A 22975-nucleotide genomic window follows, 5' to 3' on the forward strand; every position below is an offset into this window, starting at 1 on the left:
TACTGAACAATAAATAACTTCCAAGTCGCTAATCATATCAGAGAAGTGTTGGTCCTCACAGATTTCTGGCCATTCATCCAGTTTGTGGCGGTGGCAGTTCAGGTGCCAGAGGTGGTGGCTGAGCTACGGATGTTCAGATCCTGGCCTTCAGTGCTATCGGGAGAAGTTGACTCTGCCTATTGGTGGGACCAATGTGCTGGCTTTGCACTACAAATTCTGCTAAAAGAAGGCAGAAAGCATGGTAAAATTTAAAAACTGAAACAATGTGGGATGATTTCACATTGTGGAATCAGTATGGTAAAATCAGTATGAAATCAGTATGGTAAAAGTTAAAAACTGAAACAATGTGGAAATCATTTCAATATCTGATGCTTCAGTATTTGATGCTTTTCCTGAAGACATGGGAAATACAGAAAACTTTGTAAGAATGGGGACATTTTCTGAACCCTTCTCCCCAAAGCAACCCAGCAGCAGTGTGGGTGCATTTAGGAAGGGGGTTTGGGGATGCAAGGACTCATCCTAAAGTGACTCTTGCCTTTTGCAGGAGCTGGTGGTACTCTGCCACCTCCACCACCCCAGTCTCATATCTCTGCTGGCAGCTGGGATCCGTCCGCGCATGCTGGTGATGGAATTGGCCTCCAGGGGTTCCCTGGATCGCCTGCTGCAGCAGGATGCCACTGGCCTCACCCGGACCCTTCAGCACAGGATTGCCCTGCATGTGGCTGATGGTTTGAGGTAACTCCCGAGGGTGTCTTGTTCCTACTCTGCGAGGGCCACTGTGATTCTGAACTTAATCTCAGACTTTGGGAACAAGCACCGCCATTAACATGGCTGTCCCAGGAACATTTCACAGTCAGGGTGACAAACACTGTCTCCTCGTTCAGGTGGCCGAAATTGCTAAGGATCTGCAGAGCTCTGAGCCTCATTACTAGTAAATCTGAGCTGAATTCAGTTCCTGGAATTTACCCTTGCACTGGTCTGCCTCCCCTAGAAATGCTGGAGATGTCAGTGTCAGGGAAGAGTTGGTATGTGATTAGATGCAATAAGGAAACTACTGCCCCTTGTCCCTTGTTACTATGCTTTTCTGTCCAGTGCTTTCTCCACATATTCTATCAACTGTGACAGGGATCTCTGGAAAAACTGGTCCTTTTCCTGCTCCGGCCCATCAGCAGACATCTTTAGCTCAACCCTGCAGAGTCCCTATAGTAGGAGGATCTTTGGGGAACATTGTCAATCACTCAGGGCTGCTTCCCCTCCCCAGGCATCCCTCCCCTCCCTGGCTCTTCAGCAGACATCTATTTAGCCTAGCCCTGTGGAGTGTACCACTGTCTTGTCCTGCTTTCCCACACACTGACCTGTGCTGTCCGACACACACAGCATTTCTTCCAGTGGAGAAAGAACAGCCTTGTCTCTTTCTCAGTCTGATTCTTGCACCACTGAGCCACCCTGAGGCTTTATGTATGTGACTATGGGGCAGAGATGCTCTGGCCTGAGGGTCAGTTTGAAAACACACCCATGCCTCAGAACCTCTCTGGTTGCTGGTCCTCTCATCATTGCCTGGAGTTGTTTTTTTTTTTTTGGAGGAATTAGTGTTATCTAAATTTACAAGTGGCATACTAGCAAGACTCCACCCTGTCTACACTGTATCCCCTCCCCATGCCCCTGCAGCTGGCCCCTGAGGAACCAGGTTGCTGGAACAAGGACGGTCAGCCTGGCACTTGGCCTGTAGTGAAGATGTTTCCTGTAAGAACTTGTTATTCCCCTCTCACACAGAGGAACCAGACTACATTAGCAGTATGTGGGGCACCCAATAAGTAGGTTTCCTTCCTGAATGAATGCAGAAACAGGTGAGAACATACAGCAATTAAATGAAATTAAAAAAAAAAAAAGCAGAGATTCGGATTTAGGTTGATGGATCTCTGTTGAATACCAGGGGAATTGCATTATTTAATTTACAAAAGCCACAGGGAGATAATACAGCTGGCAGAGCTTCCTTGCACATAGTTCCCCTGGGTTCTATCCCCAGTACTACCTATATTTCTAATCAGCCCTGCCAGGAGTAAACCCTGAGCTCTGCAGGTATGGCCCTCCCCGCAAACTCCAAAAAAAATCCCTGAACAAATCTTGTCTCATTTATTTCAAAGCTGGTTAGGGCCAGAGCAATTGGACAGTGGATAGGGCACTTGCAAATGGTTGATGTAGGTTCAGCCCTGGCAGGACTTTGGGGTTCCAGCTCTCAGGACTGAACCCTGAGCACCGAGCCAGGAGTAAGGCTTGAGTATAAAAAAGAAGGGAAGAGAAAGGTGCTTAGAGTACTTTCCTTCATTTGGTTAACTCCAGAACATGCATTTTACTTCATTCTTTAATTTAAGTCCCAAATTGTTCATCTATGAAATAAAAGTTGCTATTTTTTTTAGTTCATTCCTGTTTGAAAGACATTATCTCTGAAATAACTTGTTTCGGTTTTTTGAAACAAATCCAGCATTTTCTAATTAAGTGTCAGCCAACATTTCCCCCCCCTGTGATTTGCCTGATTTTTTTTCTTCCCTGCATAATAGCAAGAAATGTGGATTTTGTGCCATGAGAAGTGGGTAGATTTAGCAGCCTATGATCACCTGAATGTGTGGATTTTAAAGTTTGGCATGAAGGGTCGTCTTCCTAGATGCATTTCAGCAGGAACTTTCATAGCAGTGAGGAGACTTGACATTCTTTCTGTGGGACCTGAAGGGTCATGTTCTCTAAGAGATTGTAGAGATTTGATTCCCCCCGAGTTCCAAAAAGGAAAGGCAATTCCCATTCCCCTGTCCATAAGGACAGTAGAAGCAGATCCAGTTGTATAGATCCACAGTCAATAATCCACACAGACAAGAGGGTAAAAAGAGGCAAGAAGGTCAAACACAAAATCCTTTGCCAACCTGCCGGCTGCTCCACAACTTCTCACTAGCCAGCTGCAAAAGACCCTAAAAGTCCTCCCACCTTTACTCCTATTTATTCAGATCCAAACAACATCCCCTACCTAGAAGGCCATAGGTGGGAAAGCAGGCAGAGGAACATATCAGTGAGAAATATCAAAGCCTTTAAATACTTAACTGGGAAGCTGCAGTGAAGCCTGAGGAGTGTTCCTTTCTCTCCACACTTTCACCTTGCCCCTCACCACTCTTTGGACAATCCTCTGCTGCCCAGTACCTGTCACTATGTCCTTCTTCCCACAGTGAGATCCCTGAGACAGCAGAGAACTCTGTGCCTCCTGCTTCTGGCCCCCTCCAATTGTTTTCAAATCAAATTAGAGTGTAAAGAATGAGGTTTCTTAGTAACCCTGATGGTGATGATCATTAGAGAGGCTAATTAAAACCAGTTTATTTTCAGAGTATTTGACTCATTGTCACTTAATGTATAAATTATAACTGATTCATTCTCAGTAAGACTAGATTTGTACTAGCTAATATTTCAAATCTCTTTTCTATTCTATTGAAGGTTATAAGATGACTTTTTTAAGATTAAATTGTATAATCACATGCAGTAACTAACACAGGCACTTTCCCTCTCCACTGACAGTATTTCAAATTAAGTTTAACTATTTTGTTTAACCTTTGAGGGGCAGTTCTGATAAACATTATGAAAGAGGTATGGATTATGAAGGAATTGGATGAGATCCATCTTTGCTTTACTTGGCTTTAATGTTCTTCTTCTTAATCTCCCAGCTTTTCTCTTCAATGGGACAGGAGTGGTTAATGGACTCTCTGTAAGCCCTTAGCAAAGTTCTCTCTCAAGTCCATTACTTACTGTGAAGGTCAACTTCATTAGTATGTTTGTCTTATTTTTCAGCCAATATATGGCATGCCTGAGGCTAGTTTGGATGCCCAGGAAAAGGAGATTGGGTTGATGCAATTCAGTGACACCTACACTGACAGTCAGGAGTGGAAACCCAGCATATGGCTGCCCCTCTGCCCCTGGTTTCTCCAGTGGCCTCACTTCTAAGGACGTGATGGAAGAAATGTTGATATATATATGTACATATATATGTGTGTACATATATACATACACACATATATGTATATATATAGATATATGTTACAAACCAAATCTCAAAGTTGAAAATATGCAATGGGTTTAGATTCACCTTCACTTAGTACTTTTACTTAGTACTTCACTTAGTACTTTCAAGGGAGGTTACCAAGAGTATTCCCCAATGGAACCCATGCAGTGGGTGTTCAGAACCTGAATTCTGGGTGCACATGAGGAAGGCATTCGCTGAAGGCACTCTGACCATGTTTCTGCTATGGATAAGACCTAGTTGAGATAAAAATTTTGTCTTAATATAATATCTTAATACTACTCAACATTACCTTCCTCAAGATGCTGCTTTATTTCTTCTCTATCCAAAACATCTATTCTGCAGAGAGGGTATTTTTTTCTGTTTGGTTTTGAATTTTGGGGAAGCCACACCTGGCTATGCTCAGGGGTTACTCCTGGTTCTGTGCCCAGGCTTTATTCCTGGCAGTGCTCAGGGAACCATACGTGATGCTGAGGCTCAAACCTGAGTCAGCCTTCTTCTGCAAGGCAAGCAGCCTCATGCTGTGCTATCTATATCTCCAGCAGAGTTTGTTGGATGCTTTGCAGAAGAAACACACATTACGGAGATTAGTATCAGAATTTCAGAGACTAGACACAGTCTGACTTGATCCTCTCTTCCCGGCAGGTACCTTCACTCAGCCATGATCATATACAGGGACCTGAAGCCCCACAATGTGTTGCTCTTCACCCTGTACCCCAATGCGGCCATCATTGCCAAGATCGCAGACTACGGGGTTGCTCAGTATTGCTGCCGCATGGGGATAAAAACATCTGAGGGCACCCCAGGTGAGTTGGACATTGGGACATTGCTCTTCAGTGCTTTACTCAGACCACGAACCCCATCACATGGGAACACTCTGGGAACAGTCATGCTTTGAACCATGTGTTCTTTAGAAAAAAAACCCCAAAATATCAGAAAACCAAAATCAAAACCCAACTGACATCATTTTTCAGGGGAAAAACAAATATGTGATATAAGGTTATATTATTATTTTTGTTATTTAGAGATACATACTTAGCAGTGCTTGGAAGGTCACAGTGTCATGGATGGTCCTTGGTGTCGCACATATGGCAGATGGGTACTCTATTACTTGGATTATCTCCTTAGCCTTAAGTTGTATTTTTTAAAGCTCTATTTTAAGGTGTCAGAGAGATCTAGTATAGCTGGCAAGGAATTTGCTTTGCATGTGATCAACTTAAGTGTGATCCTCAGGACCCCTATATAATACCTGAGACTGCTAGAAGTAATGTGGTCAAAAAGAAAAAGATAGTTATGATAAAGAGATTTAAAAGAGCATTGAAATATTCCAGAGACAGCACAATTTTAATCTAGTTTCTATTCACACTTACTTAAAAACGAGGGAACAAAATTCATATTCATAAACTATTTTCATAATTCTGAATCCCAAGGATCTTCTAAAACCTAAGGATTTTACCTAATTTATGTTTTTTGGGAGGGTGTCTCTCAAGAAGTTATTCAGGCAGTCCTACGACCACTTCTTGGGTCAGTGTAGGGGGCCAACATAGCTGGTGATATTGTGGGGTGAAGGGCAGTGAACTCAGTGCCCCTTATATGTAGTCCATCCCTCTGAGCTACTTTCCCACCCCTTCCTACCCTAGAGATTTTTAAAATTGCTTATCCGGTGACAGAGCTCCTAAGGGCTATTAGAATCTTTAATTCTCATCCTGAATGTGAATCTAAGTCTACTGGCCTGGTCTGCCCTCCACAGCATGCCTAGGAGCAGATCCCTGCTGCTGGGCAAACCCTGGAATGTATACATTATCTTTCAGGCTTTCGAGCACCTGAAGTTGCCAGAGGAAATGTTATTTATAACCAGCAAGCGGATGTTTACTCATTTGGCTTATTACTGTATGACATTTTGACGACTGGAGGTCGAATAGCAGAAGGCCTAAAGTTCCCTAATGAGTTTGATGAATTGGCATTACAAGGAAAATTACCTGGTAAGTTTTGGTTTTATCTTAAAAAAAAAAAAAAGTTTAGGGGCCAAAGCAAGCACAGCAGATAGGGCGTTTGCCTTGCATGCAGCCTAACGGGGTTCAATCCCCATCATCCCATGTAGTCACCTGAGCCTGCCAGGAATGATTTCTGAGTGTAGAGCCAGGAGTAACCCCTGAGCGCTGCCTGTTGTGCCCCCCACCGATGAAACACACACACACACACACACACACAAACACACAAGTTTAAAAATAAAAACATTGTGATGTTCACACTCAAGTCATTTGCTGCAGTTGTATGCTTAATTCATGTTATAGCTAGTACATGTTCTTTAGTACTTATATTGCTTTGGGGTGCATTGGGAGGCTTCCAAGCAGTGATTAGTTAGCCCCTAAGGCTCCTCTGGAAGTCATTTGTTGCAGTTGTATGCTTAGTTCATGTCACAGCTAGTACATGTTTCTTTAGTATATAATATAGTTTTTTGGGGGATAGGTGGCAAAGGGAGACTGCCAAGCAGTGCTTAGTGGGCCTGTAAGGCTCTTTCTAGTTAACCAACAGTTCTCCATGAAGGTTCAAAGCTGTGGTGCTGCTCAGACCCTGTACAGTATTTTGGGGAATAGCAATTTTTAGAGGCCCACCTGGGATGAGTTGAGTGATGTACAGGAACATGTGGTTCCAGGGCCTAAAACTAGGTCAGGAACATGCAAGGTAAGCATCTCAAACCCTATATAATCTCTGGCCTTCGATCCTATGGCATGTTAATAAGAATCACAAAAGAAAAGTAACAGCTGTATGATAACTAATATGGATATATTTGGTATTACATTATGAATTCTCAGAAAAGTAAATTGCTATTAGAACTATATTCTTAAATTTTTTATTTTATATCTGATAGCCTGAAATGTGTTCATTGTTTTTGAGACAATTTATATTTGAGTATGGAAGTTTGAATTACTTATAGTTTTCAATAGTAAATATTAATAGGAATGAGCAAATGAATATTTGGTGAAATAAAATATCACTTGAAAAATTGCCCTATGTTTGTTATTTAAAAAAATTCTGAGGTTGGAGAGATAGTACAGCAGTTAAGCACTTGTCTTGCACATGGCTGATCTTGATTAACCCTGGTAATGCAGGCCTGAAAATTCAATGTTTAGACACATGGCTCTGGAGGCCCTGGGCCACAGTCAGCAGTGATCCAAGAGCCATGCCATGCCATAGATCCAGTTCTGGCCTCAAGCATACTAAGCATACACTCTATCCTTTGCATCATCTTCCAGTTCCCTTCTGGGGAACTTAGAGACTTTTTGTGTGTTTTGATTTAGGGGCATCACTGGGTGGTTCTTAATTTACTTTCGGCTTTGCACTCAGGAATTACTCCTGAAGGTGTTCTTCAGGAAGATGGGAGGCAGTCTGTATGAGATGCTGGCCCTGTGCAAAGCAAATGCCCTACCCTCTGTGCTATCTCTCTGCCCCTCCCTTACATTTTTAAGAAAGTGAAGGACTTAATCATTTATCCCTTGACTATTCAGTTGTTATTGCAAAGTAGTATTTGAAATATAGCTTGCTGTTTTTCATATTTTCTTCTTCCATTTCAGGAGTGTTTCTGAATGTGTACTCTGTCAGGTACAGGGACTATAGCTTTGACATATGCTTTCTAGACTCCCATTTAAAGGAAATGTGTTATTATTTGTATAAAGTTTAAACTCAATCTGATTAATCTGCTGGGGACCACTATAGGTGAGTAGGGCTGAAGCAGGGATACCACAAGAATTGAGAAAAGACAGAAATCCAGTCATGAATAACCATGACTACATTTTTAAAAATAAATGTAAAAAATTAAAAAAAAAAAAAAAGAGATAGACAAGGCATGGGGTCCAAAAACTAACAACAGCCACCTGGACTGAGGCAAGTCTCCAACACCTTCCAGCAACCTTTGGAAAAACAAAGATAATCATTTACATACATTTGCCTATCTATGCTCATCTAATCTGTTTAAACTTTTATTTTATTTTTATTTTTTTTAATTTTTGTTGTGGTCAAAGTGAATTACAAATCTTTCACAGTAATATTTAAGGCACATAGTTACAATGAATGAGGGGCATTCCCACCACCAGTGTTGTCCTCCTTCTACCCCTGTTCCCAGCATGCATCCCATATCCCCCTCCATTACTCCCCCAATAATGTTAGTGTAACTGTTCCCCACTTGTACAGCTTATTGTAGGTTGGGTATCAATTCTGTTGTCATTGACTCTGGATTTAGTTTTCAAGTCTGGTCATTTTTATTTCCACCAAATGATCATACGATTGCTGGTCTTGGTACTGTCCATTTTCCCCCCTCAAATTAAGAGGCTCATCAAGGTGATTCCAGTAATGTGGTTCTGTTGGAGATATAAGAAAAGATATAGGAGAAGAAAAGGAAAAACAACAACAACAAAAAAAGACAACCAAAAAAGAGGAAAACTAGGAGTCTGTCTAGGTGTTATAAATACCCATTTAGAAGAAGAAAGGGAAAAAAGAAGAAAAAGATAACAAAACAAAAAAACAAAAAACAAAAACAAAAAACAATAAGGCACTAACAACAAAAAGAATAAAATAAGAACAACCAAAACCCAAAACCCATCAACTACAAAGAAACAAAACAAACAAAAAACAACCAGACTGGCAACTACTTAATAAGGGTTGTGTTTCTTCTTCTTTTTTTTATTTTTGAATAGGCACAGTAAATATTGGGGAAATTAGAACGGGAATTCCCTTGGCCTAAGAGATACAGGGTTTCTCTGCCTTTGAAGCATACTGCCATGGGAACAATTACAGGCTCCATACTCGCTCATTTTCACATCCCAAGGTCTTTTTATGGTGCCAGAAAAGTAACCTGCTTAAACTTTTACATGTCAAAAGGAATTACTAGCCTGTTGTCTAAAAGTCCCTAATAATCTTAGTGTATGCTTAGGTGACCTGCATTTTTGCAACACACAGATATTTGTTGTCTATTCTATTCTTTTCTACTACTACTCTTTCCTGACTGCATTTTTGCAAATTCTTTGCATTTTACTACCTAAACTGTCTTACCTAGGAACCTCTTTTATCCTTCGGATTTTGGTTAGTGAGATAAATTCCCACATTCTTCCTTGTCTTATTGGTTTATATATATATGATTTATTATATATAATATATTAAATATATATAAATATAAATATTATATATATAAACTATTTCCATGGAAGTCTAACTATTACATGAACAAACTTTTTCAAAGGGTATTTGATATACAGATGTGGAATGAAAGTTTTACCAGTCACTATCTGTGTATTTGTTTGCTTTGGGGTCCCACCTAGTGAAGCTCATGGCTAATACCTGGCTCTGTGCTAATGGATTACTCCTAGTGATGCTCAGGGGACCATATGCAGTCTGGGAATGGAACCAGGTAGACCACATAAAAGGCATGCTCCCTACTCCTGTCTCCTATATTAACTCTGCCCTTTGTGTCTACCTTTACATTATTAAAATTTTTTTCCATTGTCTTTAATAGAGACGAGGCTAACAATATTTTCTTTAAGTTTGGCTTATGGCATATGTAAGATGTAGAGATAAGTGTTTTTCTTTGTAATATTTGGATCTCATATACATTGAGAGGAAATCTTGGTTCTGGTTTGTTTAATATTCTAGCATGTTTTTTTTTTAATGTTTTAGATCCAGTCAAAGAATACGGTTGTGCCCCTTGGCCTATGGTTGAAAAATTAATTAAACAATGTTTGAAGGAAAATCCCCAAGAAAGGCCTACTTCCGCTCAGGTATCTTCTTTCTCCCACCTTCCCTTTCCCCCTTTTTTGTAGTGCTTGTTGCAGTGATAAAAGGTCTCTCAACTGGTTGTGGTATTTGCAGACTATGTATTGATATAGATATATAGATATAGTGTATGTATTGTATGTATATTGCATGCATTGACATATACATTGATATACATCGATATACAGCTTTATGCTGGGGTCCTGTGAGAGGCTGTGCTGATTCACAGCTCTTACCCTTTCTTCTGTGTGGCAGATGTTGGAGCACCAGTGAGTGCTTGACACTGGCAGGCACAAAATAAAAAATTGGGGGAGGGGGTTGGGCCACACCTTGTGATGCTCAAGGGCTCCGAGCTCAGAAATTATTCCTGGCAGACTCGGGAGACCATATTGGATGCTGGAAATTGAACTCAGGTCTGCCACATGCAAGGAAAATGCCCTATCTGCTGTGCTATTGCTACAGTCGAAAGATAACTTATTTTATATTGCTTTTCACAACTAAGTGGCTAATGGAATTATCAAAAAAGTAATTTAGTAAAACAAAATTTCAGAAAATTGTTATATCTCACAGTGGGGTCATTAAGGCACCGCCTGAGAGTTTACTAAACTATTTGATGAGAGTTGAGACTTCCGTGTTATTGTTTTTGTTTACTGAGATTACTTGGCTTTCATGCTACTTTCCCATCTAATTTTGTGTGTGTACTCCTACTGGGAGTCAGTATTGAGCTTGGGGGTGTTGTTTGGGAACTCCAGGATCTGTAGAACTGGGCCCATGAGCTTATATGCTGGCAACTGTGGGGTATGGGTTTGGCTTCTGGGGCTTCTTGAAGTACAGGGGCAGGGCTTAATGAGGGACTGGGTGGAGTGGGTCGTTGCCATTTCAAGAAGACCTTAGGGTTTTAGCTACAAGACTGTTTTTAGTGTTTCTGAAGATATTAATTGCGAAGTGGTAAAGTTGGGCTCTGAGCATGGATGGCAGCAGCTGTGGTGTGGATGCAGCTGCTGGGGCTTCTACAGGGCAGGGACTCAGTTCACCCTCTCCTGAGGGTGCCCCAGAGTCTTCAGCCTGAAGACCTGTGTTCCTGTGAGTTTTAGCCATTTGGCTGGCAGTTCTTTCTAGATTAGTCATGACACTGTAGCCGGATTAATGAGCTTACATAGTGACAGGCAATTGTGAGTTGTGGCTATGACCATTTGTTGACAATTTTGATAACTATCAGTGTGCATCAGAAATGTATTTTAAATTATTAACCACAGTAAAAATTTCTCTAGTTTGAGAAAAATTTTCTATTTATCCCCAATTTCAAATATGCCTCAGGTACAGTTTGTGGATCACGGGACAACCTGAGGCATGTCAGCATCTGCCTTGATCTCTGCGTAGGAGTTCCTTATAGCCCCTCCACTTATCTCTCTAGCTTTTTCATGCCTAAAGGATGGAAACACATAACTTTGAGGTAATTGGTGAATCTTGCAACAAAGAGTAGCTTCCATCCCCTTCATCTTAGAAAGGTCTACTTCCTGTTGTCCACATGTTTGTTGAACATAATCTTGATTGGGGGTTGCATGGACAATGGCTTCCAGCTGCTGTATTTTTGTTCAGGGTAGACCTTTACAGTTTTCTGTCTTAATTACAAAGCCTGGTACCTATGCAAAGAGTATGAATCATGCATATTTATGTAATTTTTATCTGCAGTTTACATTATTGATCTCCTGCTCAAGTGGGCTGCAGTTCAGCCAGTCTGACTTTTGCTTGGTGAAATTCTGTGTTAGCTATTCTGATATGACTCTCCCATGGACACATGTTGACTTTATTTGCATACTTTTCAGGTCTTTGATATTTTGAATTCAGCTGAATTGATATGTTTGATGAGACACTTAGTGATCCCTCCCAACCTACCTGTTGAGTGCATGGTCGCTACAAACCCCAGCAACAAGCACCCCGGCCTTTGGCTGGGCTGTGGACATGCTGACAAAGGCCAGCTCTTGTTTCTGGACTTAAACACAGAAGAACACACTTTGGAGGTAAAAACCTTAACACTCTAGATTAGATTCTATAGAAAACTCACTTGTGGTGTCTGTCACACATCTGCCAAGGAAGAATCCCTCAAAGTTCACAGAGTATTTTTATATCAGGAACCCTAGAAACATTTTGAGGCAGAATGACTGAAGGGAGAGAACCCTTTTCTGAAGAGGGCCAGGGAAGCTGGGGAGGAGGCCCTGCAGAGGTATGGTTTTAGGGGTTTGCTAGTCAGTTTGAACTCCCACAAGAGTGAGAAGAGCATGCCAGGCTACTATAGGCCAGCAGGTGGGCAGCCAAGCTGTGGGGGATCATCTGACAGCAGAGAACTACAGATGACTTGAATCAGTAAATTGTACTAACAAATGTAAGATGGACTCCATATTTATGGAGTCATATTTATGGTTGCTTTTTGAAGTAAATGTTGTACCTAGATGTTAGCATTCATTTCCCATTCCATCAAAACCACTCAAGAGGATCGATGACTTTATCTCAAGAATAATATTTGGTACAGTATTACTTTCCACTTTTTAAATCTAGTTGCAGGTGCATTTTAGATCATCTGATGAAAATTAAAACCTGCATCAATTTAAAAATTAAAAACAAGCAAGCATAAATAGAGTTAAGAACATCTATTCTAAGCAATATCATGTGCTGTTGGAATTCTTACCCCTGAAGCTGAGTCACATCCCTTTGTGTACTTGATCCCTACTCAGGAAGTAACTGCTAGCAGGATACTGTGTCTGGCCCTGGTGCATCTACCTGCTGAAAAGGAAATGTGGATTGTATGTGGAACCCAGTCTGGCAGGCTCCTGGCCATCAGTGCTCAAGATGGGAAGAAGAAACACACTCTTCAGTCGATGTCTGATTCTGTCACTTGTTTGTATTGCAACTCCTTCTCTAAGCAAAGGTAGAACAAATACCCTTTCCTATTGTGTGAACTGACATACCATTTTGATGACTGCATTGTGAGCAAATGATACTGCCTCTTCTAGGATAACTTGTTTTCAGCGTATTTTCATTGACTGCATATGTTACTGGAAATTGTGAAAAGTCACAGACATTTGTGATTTCCTAAATATAGTTGAAGTAGAGGTAATTATGAAATAAACAAATAATTTCACAGGCATTTCTTTGAATTCATACCTCTAAGTAGCCTGTTATGTGCCAGCTTAAAACATACCAATAGGGGGCCCGGAGAGATAGCACAGCGGTGTTTGCCTTGCAAGCAGCCGATCCAGGACCAAAGGTGGTTGGTTCAAATCCCAGTGTCCCATATGGTCCCCCGTGCCTGCCAGGAGCTATTTCTGAGCAGACAGCCAGAAGTAACCCCTGAGCACCGCTGGGTGTGACCCAAAAACCAAAAAAAAACAAAAACAAAAACAAAAACAAAAACATACCAATAGCTACCAAATCAGAAAACATGCAATACATGAATTATTAAGTTGCTAATAGATGAAAGGAATTTCAATACTAACAGTTGATGGGTTCTTACTGCAATGGAATTTGTCTAAATGCATTAATTCAGAAGTGAATTATAGGTTTATTGCTTTTATGCTATTTGGGGCAGAATAGTTTCCAGTAGCTAATATGTAAACACACCATAGACTTTTCTGGTTGAATCTCTAAGGTGAAGTAAATATTATAAAAATATAAAATCCAAGTTTTTAACAACTGAAATATAAACTCCACTGGAAATTTTTTTTAATTTTATTTTATTGAAACCATTATGATTTACAAAGTCCTTGATAGTTGGATTCCAGACATACAATGATTCGGGGACAATCTCACCACTAGTGTTGACCTCCCTTCACCAATGTTCCCAGAGTAAATCCTATACCATCATCCTTTGGCCACTGGCCTGCCAGTAGTATAACAGGCCCATTTTAAGTTTAGATTGATTGAGTCCCTTGATCTATTGTTGTTAACTTTGGCTTGGATATTTAATTCTGTCATTTTTTTTTATCTCCACCAATGTACCTGAGACCACTTAGTCCCTGGCCCCCATCCTTTCTTATTTTTCTCCCCCCCTTCTTAATTTTATAAAAAATGCAGAGATATGAAGTAAAACAAAGTAATTCATGTCCCAAGGTTCTAAGGAAAAGGTGGGAGCCCTTATCTAAAAGATTTTTTATAAAGGAGTGGCTTTTTTTTTTTTTTTTTTTGCATAGGCACAGCAAAAGTTGGGGGAAATAGAAAATACAACCTCTGGCCTAAAAAACAGGGTGTGCCTACCCATGAAGCATCTTGCCAAAAGACCAACTACAGTTTCTGGGCATACTAATTTGTCTAACCCCAAAGTCTTTCTTCATGGTCCCAGGAAAAGTCCTCAATAATGGTTATCTCAGTCAGGCCTTGGTGAACCTTGGGAAATTAACTGAGGTCCATCCTGAGTTGGCCACGTGCAAGGCATATTAGAGATCTTGGTTTTTGCACAGATCTTATGTCAAAGTCAGGGTGTCGTGGAGCATCTTCTGGTTTTATCTCATTCTTAAGTGGTGAGGCAGGGAAACCTTCCCTGAAAGCAGGTTATTGCTGTTTCTAAATCCTGTCAGATTGTCACGTGAACCCATCCTGTAGCAAGTCGGTGTTAGGGCTGTATTAGGGCCTTCTCCAGCAAAAGTTTGACTCCAGGTGCTGCTACAGAAAACCATGCTGGTTCCAAAATGTTTGGGGGTGAATGACTGATGTCCCATTGACTGAAGCCTAAGTCAAGTCACTATGACAAATGTTCAGGGTGAAAAATCCCCTCCCCTGCAATAAAAAACTGTAAGAGGTCCTATCCCTATTAGATAAGAACTTCAGTCTATACCCAAGATTTTCCCCATTTTAATGTGCCTATGCAAAAAGGAACAATGACATAGGATATTATTGGTGCCTATGGGGGTAAAAATAACAAGCTAAACAATCTTTATACCCTGGTTCTAACATGAACTCAGTGCCCAAGAGAAATTTATCTACTAAATTTTCTACTAAACAAATCCAAAGAAGGGATGGGATAAACTACATCTATATAAAAAACACACACACACAATAAGAATTATACTTTTTTTTTTTGGTTCTGGGCCACACCTGGCAACACTCAGAAGTTACTCCTGTATCTTTGCTCAGAAATTGCTCCTGGTATGCTTGGGGGACCTTGGGAAACAAACTGAGGCCCGTCCTGAGTTGGCCACGTTCAAGGCAAATGCCCTACTGCTGTTCTCTCTCTGGCCCCAGAATTATATCTATTAAGGAAATACACCTAAAAAAATATACACAAGAAATATACATATCCCCTTTATGTCTTTTAAATAGTCTGGGGTGGGGAATAAAATTCGGAGCACAGCTTCAGCCTGCAACGTAGTCTTGGCAAGCAGCAGTCATGGATAGGAAATGTCCTTGAGCCAAGGATTTCTCAAAAACTGAATCTGGTAGCAAGCAACAGTTCACAGCAAAGGGAAGTGGGAGAAAAGTGGCCATGAGAGTAAATCAGCAGCAGCAGCTGTGGTAGCTTCTTCCCTGGCTAAGGCAAGGAGGGCTGAGAGGCTGTCCTTTGTCTTTGGTAGCTGGCTGACAGCAGGTTGGAGTGGGGAGGGATTATGGTTTTTGAGGAAGTAAGAACTGAGGGTACAAAGGGTTAAATAAATAAATAAAGAAATAAAGAAATAAAAAATCAGGTGTGATAGAGAACAGATAGAAAAGGATTTGTAGGGCTGGAGAGATAGTACAGTGGTAGGGCGTTTGCCTTGCACATAGCCAAACCAGGATGGACGGTGGTTCATTTCCCAGCATCTCATATGATCCCCCGTCCCTACCAGGAGTAATTTCTGAACCCAGAGCTAGTAGTAACCCCTGAGTGCCACTGGGTATGACCCAAAAACAAAAAAACAACAACAACAAAAAGGATTTGTAGAGTTGTAAGATGCGGGAAGAAAGGGTTATATATTACAGAGGGAAGGACTATATACAACATAGATATTATGTACATTGCAGATGGACATTAGGCAGACAGAGGTAGGCACCACATACACTTACACACACACACACTTACACACACACATACACACACACACAATGAAGATTTATCTATAGGTTGCAGTTGAAAAACTGACCCAGTTGAAATAGGTCAAAGCACTTAAAAAATATAAAGCTGGCAAGTCAGATGCAAAGGTTTTCCAAATCCTAGGCAAATTATCATTGGTGAGGGTAAATATTGCTGGAAAAAGGCTTCTCCTCACTATACTCTGGAGCCAATGGTATTTGAGACAACTACAATTTAGACCATTTGTTTCTTCATGCAGTTATTTTAAATACCATATACAAGTGATAATTATTCTGCATTTATCCTTCTTATAGTTTACTTCATTTAACATAATATATTCTAATTTCACATATTTTGCTGCAAATTACCTGATTGCATCATTTCTTACAGCTATGTAGTATTCCGTCGTATTATGTATCACATCTTCATGAGCCACTTGTCTTGGACATCTAGTTTGCTTCAAAGTCTTAGCTATTTTACTGCATGCTGCAATGAGTAGCGGTGTGCATACATCCTTATGGATGAATGTTTTTCTTTTTCTTTTCTTTTCTTTTCTTTTTTTTTCGGTTTTTGGGTCACACCCGGCGGTGCTCAGGGGCTACTCCTGGCTGTCTGCTCAGAAATAGCTCCTAGCAGGCACGGATATGGGACACCGGAATTCGAACCAACCACCTTTGGTCCTGGATCGGCTGCTTGCAAGGCAAACACCGCTGTGCTATTTCTCCGGGCCTGGATGAATGTTTTTCTGTCCTGGAGATAGACACCCAAATGAGAGATTGCTGGGTCAGATAATAGCTCAATTTTGAGTTTCGTGAGAACTCTCCATACTGTTTTCCATAGAGGTTGGACCAGGCAGCATTCCCACCAGTAGTGGATGAGAATTCCTTTTCACCACATCCCCACAAACACATATTAGTCCTAGTATTTTTGATATGTGCCATCCTCACTTTGTTTCTATATTGTTGATTTCTTCTCTGGTCTTTATTATTTATTTTTCTTCTGCTTATCTTTGGGTCCCTTTGCTGTTGGCTTTCCATATATTTAAAGTCTGCCTTTAAGTTGTTGATTTTTGTCTTTTTTCTTCTTTTCTAATATAGGCCTGTATTGTTATGAGCTTCCCCTAATTACTGATTTTGCTATGTCCCATAGACCTGGCAATTTATTTATACATTATTGTTCATCTCAAGGAATCTCTTTATTTCTTCCTTGATTTACTCTTTATTCAGCTGTTTTGGAGCAGCTGGATGTTGTTTAGTCTTCAGGTGTTAGATTTTCTCCACATCTTCTTTTTGCAATCAATCTTAACCTCATGTGTGTGTATATAGATATGTACATATACACATATATGCTATATATAATGTATACAAGTATACAATACATATCTATTGTGGTCTGATAGGATGCTTAATATAATTCTTATATTTGTGAATTTATGTAAGTTAGACTTGTGTCTTAAAACGTAGTCTATCCTAGAGAAGGTTCCATGTGTACTTGAGAAGAATATGTATTAAGTTTTTTGAGGATGAAAGACTCTGAATAGATCCATTAGTCCTAGTTCTTCTATTTTCTCATTTAGGGCTCAAGTCTTTGCTATTGTTCTGCCTAGTGGATCTGTCTAGTGGTGATAATGGTGTGTTGAAATCTCCCCCTTATCACATTTCTATCTATATGTGTCTTTAGGCTTGTGAGGAACAGCGTTACATATTTTGCTGACTCTACATTTGGTGCATACATGTTGATAAGAGTTAGTGCTTCTTGGCCTATTGTTCCCCTGATCAATATGCAGTGTCCATCTTTGTGGCTAAGTACTTTCTTGAGGTTGAATGCAATTTGGTCTGATATAATTATGGCTGTTCCAGATTTTTTTGTTTTCCAGTAGCTTTTTTAATTGTTTTCCATCCTTTTACTGAGCCTGTGTCTATACTGAACTTTTAAGTGTATTTACTGTAGGTAGAAGATGTCTGGGCTTTGTTTTCTGATCCAACCCCTACTCTGTACCTTCTGATGGGATAGTTTAGTCCATTGACATTTAAGAAAACTATTGACAAAAAGGGCTGCTGTACCATTATATTGTGTCGGGTTATTGCTGTTACAATTGGGTATTTGGTTTATATAATTGATCTTTGAATAGTTCATTTAGTGTTGGTTTGGTTAGCTCAAATATTGTGAGTTCTTTTTTGTATGAGAATGTTTTTAACCCTCCCTTCCATGTAAATGGGAAGTTTGCTGGGTAGTGGACTCTAGGTTCAGAGTTTTTTTTTCCTTCAATAAATTGAATATGTCATTCCACTCTTTTCTTGCCTGGATTGTTTCAAATGGAAGATCTAGTTTGATTCTTATGTTCTTTCCTTTATACTTGGGGTTTTTCTTCTCCTTTACTACTTTAAAGAATCCATCTCTCTTTCTCTCTCTCTTTCTTTGTCTCTCTTTTTGCCATTTGTATTACTATATGTTTGGGTGTTCTGTTAGGGTCTATCTTGCTTGGCATTCTTTTTACCTCTTGGATTTTTATAGCAGCCCTCTTTTTAGAGAGTGCGAAAGTTTTCTACTATTATCACCCTCACTACTTGTTATTTCCCTTTCCCTTTTTCTTCCCCTTTTTAATAATTCAAAGATTATTTCTTTTGTCTTTTTCATTAAGTGTCTTACATTTTCTTCCTTTGTTTTTTCTCTCCTTTTTTTGACTTCTTTATCAATGCTGGCTTGTAATTTGTCTTCAATTTTATCTATTCGATTCTCTATGCTAACATATTTTTTTAGTTCCTTCAGTTTTATTTGTATGAATTCTCTCATCTTCTTTGAGTTGATTGATTTCATCTATAGACTGCTTATTTTCACAGATTATTGTCTCCTTGATTGCTTTTGCTAAAACCTTAAGTGTTGGTCTTAGGTCCTCATCTATAAGGCTCAGGTGTTTTGGTGGACTTGGAAATTTGCCAGTATTTCTCTTCATATCCCCAACTGCAAGTATCTTCCTTAGTTTCCCCAGTGTTCTTTACATTTGGTGGGTTGGAATGCTGGAGTTTCAGGGTGTTTAAGAAAGTGATCTATTGAACTGACTGTATAAAAGGTGGCTAGAGGTATATATGTTTTAGAGGTTATTTTTCTAAACAAACTAGGTTATCTAAATATGATAAAAATATTTCAATCTAATTCACTGGTTTGTTCAACTGAGTTTTGAGTTGTATATTTTCTAGGAGAAAGGAGTGGTAGTTCCAGTTTGCCTGGAAGTATATGATATAAATTGAAATGTGAGTCCATGTTGTTTGGGAACAGGAGGGTTGATGGGAGAGACCAGAAGATCCCTCTCTCCACACACACACACACACACACACACACACACACACACACACACACACACACACACACACACAAACACACAGGCATGAGATATGGCTGGGACAGCAGGGAGATCAGGGCTGGAGACAGGACGCCTCCACTGGCAATTTTAGAATTGAATCTATTTGCATACTGTCCAAATATTTAGCTGATATTAAGTATATAAGGAATAATGAATTAATTTTGCATTAGAGGAGAGAGATTGGATTCATGCTACTGGAATCAATTGTGGAGAATGTTTAAGTGCTTGATGATCTGGCAGAAGACATTTCCCTGGTTTTGGTGGAGGGAAGGTGTCTTGTGGTTACGCTGTGAATTTTACTAGCTGTCAAGAATTAAAGAAAGGCTTCCACACGCAGGAGACAAAGCTCTCCTTTCCTTTCCTCCCTTCTCTTTTCCTTTTCCCCTTTCTCCTTTTGCCTGTCCACTCTCCATTACCCTTCCCTCTTGTCATCTATCTTCTTTTCCCTTTCCTTTTCTACTTCCCTTCCATCTCCTTCCTTTTCCTTCCTCCCTTTTCTTTCTTTCCCCTCCCATACCTCCTCTTCTCTGTCCTCTCCCCTCTCTCTTCTCCTTTTCTCCCCTCCCATTACTTTGACCATCCAAGTGGTACTCAAGAGGCTCAGCTTAGGGAGGGGGCACTCCTGACAATTGTCAGTCAGACAGGCCAGATGGCTCAATGTGTGGACCTGAAGCTGCTGTGTGGAGTGAGCCCTTGCCATGCCAGAATCAATCGGGTGGTGCTTGGGGTCCACTGGGCCGCACCAGCATTGCTATGGAGACTTTGTGTCAGGGATCAAAACCATAGTCTCATGCATACAGAATGTGTCCTGATACCTGAGTATATCTCTAGCCCCTGAAGTCTATCTTTCTTGAACACATTGCAAAGTGGTAGCACCCAGGTTCTTGACAAAGATATTTCTGTTTGTAAAACATGGACTAAAAGCTTCCCCTTTCAAATGGACAGAGAAAAGGTCTGTCCATATAAAGTTTTATAAAGCAAATGGTATAAGAAAAAGAGATCAGGAAGAAACCTGTTTGAAAGTCAGTCAAGCTAGGAGGAGATTAAAGTCATTTTAGTCAAACTAAAAATTTATATTTTGACGTTTTTCCTTTTAGCAAACAAAGGAACTTTCTTTTTGTGGGAACTGCCAATGGAAACTTGGCAATTTTTGAAGATAAAATGGTTAAGGTAAGTGCTTATTCCAATTTATACCAAAATTTGTTTTATATGTACTCATTGCTCTCTCTTCTACACGATTAATAGATCCAAAAAGCCAGGATTATAAACACTGCTTGTAAAATTTATGCATTGCACATAATAGATACTCTGAAAGTTTTAATTGCTTTATTAAGATTTTATTTAATTAAGGATATAACTCAATGAGATCTGAGTTATAAAACTTGGATTATAAATAGCACTATATAGAAGTGAGGTAATTTCTTATTATTGTATTTTGGAAATGAGAAAGGAAACTCATCTTAAGTCTGGTTTGCACAAATCTTAATTTAGCTTCGAGAAAACAATTTAGCTTTCTGTTCTTTAGATTTCCATGTGTCATTATTTGTTCTTTTCAGTTTTATTTTTATTAAAGTAATATTTAATTTAGGAACCACATTTCACCATAAAATTATAGGGCTTTATGCATACAATGTTCCAACACCACCCTCTTTATCTGAGTGTACCTCCACCTCAACCCACCTTACCTCATGTCCCATCACAATAAGATCATTTTGCAGACTAGATCATTTTTGGTTTGGTTGGTTTTTGGGCTACACCCAGGGATACTCAGGGGTTACTCCTGGCTCTGCATTCAGAAATTGCTCCTGGCAGGTTCAGGGGAATACATGGTATGCCAGGGATCAAACCCAGGTGGGCCCCTTGCAAGGCAAACACCCTATCTGTTGTGCTATTGCTTCACACACACACACACACACACACACACACACACACACACACACACACACACACACACACACACACACCGTAGACTACTTGTAAGATTCTGTTACCTTTGGCTATTTGTTATTCCTTTACTATGTTTTTTAAATATCTCTCATATAAGAGATCATTGTATTTCTGTCCCTCTTCTTCTGCTTAACTCAGCCTGATAGTCTACAGATCCATCCATGTGGCAGCAAATTAGATGATTTTTGCCTTTACTTATAGTTGAATAGTATTCCATTGCATATGTGTGTATATGTTGCTGAAGGTGGCTTCTGTCCTACAGCCATCAGTGGGATTTTGATGAATCCACTTTAGGGAAAGTGAGCTACACAGGTGGTGAAATATGAAATAATAAAACCACACAAAATAAATTGTATGGGGACTCACGTCTTCAATAGACGTGAGACACCTTTACTCCTCCATGTTGGTAAATATATACAAATCTCTGGTATAAAAGGCACTGACAAAAGGCGGGGAGTCTTAATGGAAGGGACACAAAGACAGTGGGCCCTAGAATATACATATCAAAGACTAGCCAATACAGGTGAAAAGAATCCCAAGCTAAAAAGGGAGAAAGTAACATGAGAAGAAGGGGTGTTCTTGTTTAGAAAGGAGGTTCTTATGACAAAGGATGAGAAACTTATTATGTTACAACTTTGCAACTGGACAGAATAGCGAAAGTAAGTAAGCTAGAAAAACTATTTGTTTACCACCTGGAAGCTTGAAGCAGGTTACAGGTAGCTGGACTTGTCTTTGAGTTGCAAATTTACTTTGCCAGTGGGGAACTTTAGCAGCTTTTGGTACTGAAAATTTCCCTGAGCAACATTGACTGAGGCCGAATTTTGGCCTGTAGTTTTGCAAGGGAGCAAAGCCAAATGATATGAAAAAAGATTTTTTTTTGTTTTGTTTTGTTTTTGGTTTTTTGTTTTGTTTTGTTTTGTTTTTGGTTTTTGGGCCACACCCGGTGGTGCTCAGGGGTTACTGCTGTCTGTCTGCTCAGAAATAGCTCCTGGCAGGCACGGGGGACCATATGGGACACCGGGATTCAAACCAACCACCTTTGGTCCTGGATCAGCTGCTTGCAAGGCAAACACCGCTGTGCTATCTCTCCGGGCCCTGAAAAAAGATTTTTAATGTCACCACCATGTCATGGATTTCAGAAATATTGCCAATAATCCACGTAGGGGGTATAATTAATGTCCACCAATGGGAGTGCTGGCTAAAATATTTCTCAGGGGAATATCAGCTCACTGCTCCAGGAAAATCATAATAGATACTTCTGGAGGTGTGCTTCCCCTAAAATGGAGGTGTCTATGCTGCATGACATGGTAGTGTGTGTGTGTGTGTGTGTGTGTGTGTGTGTGTGTGTGTGTGTATGTGTGTGACCAGACCATGTTTGTTTGCTTTTTTAAACTAGTCATTTGTTCTCAGAGATTTTGATTGTTTCCAGGTTTTGGCTATTGTGAATAATGCTGCAACGAATATAGAAATGCATCTGTCATTTCAAAGTAGGGTTTTTTAAAGCCCTTGAGGTAGATGCCAAGAATTGGAATTGTTGGGTCATATGGAAATTCAATTCTTGGTTTTTCTGAGAAGTGTCCATATAGTTTGCCAAATGGTTAAACCAGTTGACATTTCCATAGGTAGTGGTAGTTCTTTTATGCACATCCATACCAACACTGGTCGTTTAAGTTCTCTTTCATGTGTGTCAGTCTCACTGATATTTCATTGTATTTGCATTTCTTTGAATATCAGTGAAGCAGAACATTTTGTCATATGTCTGATGGCCATTTTTATGTTGTTTTGGGGAAGTCTCTGTTCATCTCTT

General features: G+C 40.0%; 1 protein-coding gene across 1 annotated transcript in view; it reads left to right on the top strand.

Annotated features, from left to right (window-relative positions):
• The window catches only part of LRRK2 (leucine rich repeat kinase 2), a 124034-nt gene that overhangs the window by 88015 nt on the left and 13044 nt on the right, over nucleotides 1-22975 (top strand). The window contains exons 40-46 of the mRNA XM_049783874.1: nucleotides 545-735; nucleotides 4700-4860; nucleotides 5866-6036; nucleotides 9725-9825; nucleotides 11647-11841; nucleotides 12553-12746; nucleotides 20319-20391. Of these exons, the coding sequence (XP_049639831.1) occupies nucleotides 545-735; nucleotides 4700-4860; nucleotides 5866-6036; nucleotides 9725-9825; nucleotides 11647-11841; nucleotides 12553-12746; nucleotides 20319-20391 (1086 nt within the window). The remainder of the gene's footprint in view (nucleotides 1-544; nucleotides 736-4699; nucleotides 4861-5865; nucleotides 6037-9724; nucleotides 9826-11646; nucleotides 11842-12552; nucleotides 12747-20318; nucleotides 20392-22975) is intronic.

Source organism: Suncus etruscus, chromosome 11 (assembly GCF_024139225.1).
Source record: "Suncus etruscus isolate mSunEtr1 chromosome 11, mSunEtr1.pri.cur, whole genome shotgun sequence".
Taxonomy (NCBI): Eukaryota; Metazoa; Chordata; class Mammalia; order Eulipotyphla; family Soricidae; genus Suncus; species Suncus etruscus.